At 36.7% G+C, this 5,173-nt stretch overlaps 1 protein-coding gene across 2 annotated transcripts; it reads left to right on the plus strand.

Moving 5' to 3' along the window:
• Positions 1-2,104: 2,104 nt before the first annotated feature.
• LOC121777059 (actin-1-like) lies at positions 2,105-4,662 on the plus strand. 2 transcript variants are annotated; one of them, XM_042174186.1, is made up of 5 exons: positions 2,105-2,331; positions 2,728-2,805; positions 2,904-3,297; positions 3,376-3,989; positions 4,078-4,662. In XM_042174186.1, the coding sequence occupies exons 2-5, from the start codon at positions 2,746-2,748 to the stop codon at positions 4,141-4,143; spliced, it is 1,134 nt and encodes a 377-aa protein (XP_042030120.1). In that variant the 5' UTR covers positions 2,105-2,331; positions 2,728-2,745; the 3' UTR covers positions 4,144-4,662. The 2 variants fall into 2 exon arrangements, with proteins under 2 accessions (XP_042030120.1, XP_042030119.1); XM_042174185.1 differs by having other exon boundaries at positions 2,105-2,245.
• The last annotated feature ends 511 nt before the right edge of the window (positions 4,663-5,173 follow it).

The following is a 5,173-nucleotide window of genomic DNA, read 5'->3' on the forward strand; positions in this document are numbered from 1 at the left end:
TATTCTACGTCCGTTTACAAAAATAGTCTTTGTTTTGGTATATTCACCAAATTTAATACTCCCTCCGTCCCGTGCTACTCGCACGTTTGCTTTTCGGCTCGTCACAAAGTCCTTACACTATTTATAATTTAAGTTAGAATTAATGCATTTAATTAATATGTTAGTTTAAGTTAAGAGCTCTTTTATTAAGTGATGTCTCATTTAGGGCTGGCAATTTTCGACACGACACGATAATCCGACACGAATCCGCACGAAATTATTGGGTTGGAGTCAAGTCTTATTGGATCCGTGTCCTTATCGGGTTGACCCATTAAGAACCCGATAATTTCGGGTTGGGTTCGGGTCGGATGCGGGTCGGATACGGGTAACCCATTAAGAAATATTATTATTATTTTTATTATTATTTAAAAATATATATATTACTTTAATGTTTTAATTTCTTATAAATTAGGTTTAAATAGTATAAAACGAATTTTAATTGTGTAAATTAGGTTAAAAATTAAGGTTTAATCGTGTAATATTAGGTTTTAATCGTGTAATATCATGTTCGGGTTGTTATCGTGTCGTGTCAACCCATATTATATCGTGTCGATAACGGGTTCGTGTCGGGTGCGGGTCGTGTTCGGATTTGAAGGTAGCAGGTCGGGTTCGTGTTCAGATTTACAGTTTCCTTAACAGGTCGGGTTCAGGTTAGGCCTTATTGGGTTGGGTCATTATCAGGTTGACCCGATAACGACCCAATCCGCACGACTTGCCAGCCCTAGTCTCATTACACCTAAAATTCTTTTTTAATTACACAAAAAAATCAATCCCAAATTTAAGGCCTAAAATGAAAAGTGCGAGTAGCATGGGACGGAGGGAGTATCATTTCTATTTATAGAAAGATTTCCACCAATTTTTCTCCCCTCCTATTGTACTTTATCACGGTTTCTATTTATCTTTTTACAATACCAATACACATTAAAACTTGTTTCGTCCATAAGATTATTTTTCGTAAATAATGAAGGGATACAGTGAAGCCCCTACTAACCAAAATTCTTGTGTCCGCCCCTGCTTGAGCATGGTCTTGCAGAAGAGCATGGATGTAGGTGTTGTGCTCTTACGAAAGAGCTGAGAGTAAAAAATGAATAAATATGGGTCCGGACCCATATTCATGCTCTTGCAGAAGAGCATGAATATGGATGCTCTTATGCTCATTTATCTTTTTACATGTGAACGATTTAATTTGCGACATACCGAGAAAGTACTGGGACAATACTTGTGGTCCTTCGATAGTGTCTGCGATTTAGTATGAAGAGATAATAATCAATTAAATCAAGGATACAATTCTAATTAGTTCCATAAAATTTATAAATGGAACATTAAATCAACTCTCTCAATTGTTCAATCAGTATATAAAAACAGACTTTTTTTTATGATGCTAGAAATGACATTGATTAGATATCTATTTAATAAAAGTCAGTAAATAAACATGTCCAAAAACAATCTCTACTTTGTAGTATTATCTTTTAATTTGTTAAGAATCCAAGCATCACTCGATTTCCTTTTGGATGTTATGTTTTCCAAATGAGAATGAAAACAATTTTTAGTTTGTAATTATCAAAATCTTTTTACTCTGTAACAAAATCAAAGATGATATAGTATTAATTACGGGAAAGAAAAATGATGAGATTGTTCACTCTATCTAAGATTTTCTTAGTTGACTTTTTTGGAGGATAGGATTGAGTTGTTGAATCTTGTAACAATATGGAGTAGTACATATGATAGTGTGACAAACGTGATCTTATTATTTTGTTATTTCAATTGGAAAAAAAATTAAACGCAATTGGTTGCGTTACTGAAAAAGCAATATGAGACGTATAAAGATTTACTATAATAAGGAAAATTAATTTAATTAATTATAATTTTGGTCATATTGATAAGTGATTGACACATAACTATACTGAAAGTTTGTGAGGGTCAACTTTAATAAAAAAATAACATACGATATTAATGTCATTTATCTTTTCTCTATTGATAATAATATGAAAGGGTTAGTTTGAGATATGGAGTATATATTAGTAGTATAAAAAATTATTATACTAAATTGATATTTTGAAAACAACATAGGAAAGATGAAAATAGAATTAGTTTGAAGAGAAATGAGAGTTAAAGCATGATAATAGGAAGAGTGGTGTGGCCATCACTTGTTCAAAATTGAGCGAATAACAAAGAAGCTGTAAATTCGGAGCTATGGAATAATCAGGTCCACACCTCTTTGTATATAGTTACACATTCATTCGCACTCTCTCCAGATCGATTCCCTAATTCTATATTCACAAATTTGCGTTGGTGTGTATTTTCTGTTTCTCTCTTAAAAATTGGTGATTTCATGCTTTTCTGCTGCTGCATTTGGATTTTGATCGATTTTGTTGCTGTAATTTTACTGGAGATATAGCTAAATGCATTTAGATTTAATTGGATAATGAAAATGTTTGCATGAAAATTGATTTTTTTTCTTTGAAGAAAATTGGTAATTAATTGCGCATATATGATCCGATCGTTAATTTGATTATTCTGGTTTTGTTGGATTAACACATTAATTGTTTTTGGAAATCGTATTTTGTTGTTCGAGCATGTTTTGGTTTGATTATTCATAGCGACGTTAGCTTTTCTAATTTATCACACATCTGATGTGACGAGAGATCATATATTCTATGTATGTGCTTACTGCTAATCTGTTTTCAGCTGAAAAACTAGTTTAAAATGGCGGAATCCGAGGATATCCAACCACTCGTCTGTGATAATGGAACTGGAATGGTTAAGGTATGGATAAAACTCTTAGCAGTGTGATGAGATCATCAATTTTGTTGATTTGATTATGCATTAATGAATGGCATCAAATTGAGGTATTGTTTGTATAGGCTGGCTTTGCTGGAGATGATGCTCCACGAGCTGTGTTCCCTAGTATTGTAGGGAGGCCCCGCCACACGGGTGTGATGGTTGGTATGGGCCAGAAAGATGCATATGTTGGGGACGAGGCTCAGTCGAAGAGAGGTATTCTAACTTTGAAGTACCCCATCGAGCATGGTATTGTCAACAATTGGGACGACATGGAGAAGATTTGGCATCACACGTTCTACAATGAGCTCCGTGTGGCCCCAGAGGAGCATCCCATCCTTCTCACAGAAGCACCCTTGAATCCAAAGGCTAACAGGGAGAAGATGACTCAGATCATGTTTGAGACATTCAATGCTCCTGCCATGTATGTCGCTATCCAGGCCGTCCTGTCCCTGTATGCCAGTGGACGAACCACTGGTGAGAAGTTTGCATATATATGTTTTATGTATATATCTGTGGTGATACTGATTTGCTGACATGGTTCCTTCCTTGTAGGTATTGTGCTGGATTCTGGTGATGGTGTGAGTCACACTGTACCTATCTACGAGGGTTACTCCCTCCCACACGCCATCCTTCGTCTGGACTTGGCTGGACGTGATCTTACTGACTACCTGATGAAGATTCTGACTGAGCGTGGTTACTCGTTCACCACCTCAGCAGAGCGAGAAATTGTGAGGGACATGAAGGAGAAGCTGTCCTACATTGCCCTTGATTACGAGCAGGAGCTCGAGACTGCAAGAACCAGCTCCTCTGTGGAGAAGAGCTTTGAGCTGCCTGATGGGCAAGTCATTACCATTGGTAATGAGCGTTTCCGTTGCCCTGAGGTCCTCTTCCAGCCTGCAATGATCGGTATGGAAGCAGCGGGTATCCATGAGACCACCTACAACTCCATCATGAAGTGCGACGTGGATATTAGGAAGGATCTCTACAGCAACATTGTTCTCAGTGGTGGTACTACTATGTTCACTGGCATTGCTGATAGAATGAGCAAGGAGATCACTGCCCTTGCTCCCAGCAGCATGAAGATCAAGGTCGTCGCTCCTCCTGAGAGGAAATACAGTGTCTGGATTGGAGGCTCCATTTTGGCCTCTCTCAGTACCTTCCAACAGGTTGCTTCTTTTACCATCTTGAATGATCAATTTTCAATTAACCAAACTTCAATTTCAGTCTTCTAACTTGACTATCTTATGTATACAGATGTGGATATCCAAATCCGAATATGATGAGTCGGGTCCATCCATTGTTCACAGGAAATGTTTCTAAGCAGGCCATCTCACAAGGTTTTGGCACTGTCAATCTATCAGTGGTCAAGATTAATTTTTGGATTTTCATTTTCATTGAGATGGTAAAGAGTTTTTTTTTTGTTCATTGTTCTATTCTTTAATTTGTTCTTCGTTTAGCTACAAAAAAAATCGGTATGAAAGTAGATGTCCGATAACATGGGCATGTCCTGGTAAAAGTTAGATGAATAACTTGACGTTCCAGTTCGATTGAGGAAGAGTAGAAGTCCATGCAACTATAGATGAGGTCTTGATCATTTTCTGGGTGGAGTATTTGTTGGTTCATCTTGAGCTGGTACTAAGAGCGCACTGTATGCCATCTCTGCAACTCATGTCGCGCTCTGCTGGTTTTCCTCAAATCTACAAGGGATGTTAAGAGAAATAAATTAGGATGGATTTGTATTCTTTTATGCTTTAATTACATCTTTTAGTGTGTAGATTTTTGTTCGAGACGCTTAATAAAAAGTTGCGTTATTTCATTGGCAGAAAGTGCTGTTTCTAAGTTCTGTTGTTGATTTTTTTTATAACATGCATAAAATACAGCATTGTCCAATACATAAATATTTGTTCATGAGAAGAGAAGAGTTGGATAATTTTGTTCTTGATGAAGTTAGATAAAACCAACTAAGGACTTTTACTTGAATAAAAACCAGGAATTCTATCAGCAATTATATAAATTGGTGCATCACTATTTCCTCTTTTATTTGGTTTAATTGAGGTAGTAAACTAGACTTATTCTTTTCTTGCTAAATACAATAACTCCTGGAACTAGTCCCTTGATTGACTGGATAAAGCTTTTTCTGCAAATAGATTTACAGCAGGTGTTGGGGCAATCGCCTATCAAGCTCTTCAAGAACGACAGATGGTACTAAGCGTAATCCCCTGCTTTGAAGGTCAGACCTTTCTTCTCCTGTCTGCATTGTTGTTTAGCAAAAATGTGAACACTAAACAAATATAGTCTGAGAAGGAAAAGCCGTGGAGGATGCTAGAAACGATTAGGTTGTGTGAGCTAT

This window comes from Salvia splendens, chromosome 18, assembly GCF_004379255.2.
Source record: "Salvia splendens isolate huo1 chromosome 18, SspV2, whole genome shotgun sequence".
Lineage (NCBI taxonomy): Eukaryota > Viridiplantae > Streptophyta > Magnoliopsida > Lamiales > Lamiaceae > Salvia > Salvia splendens.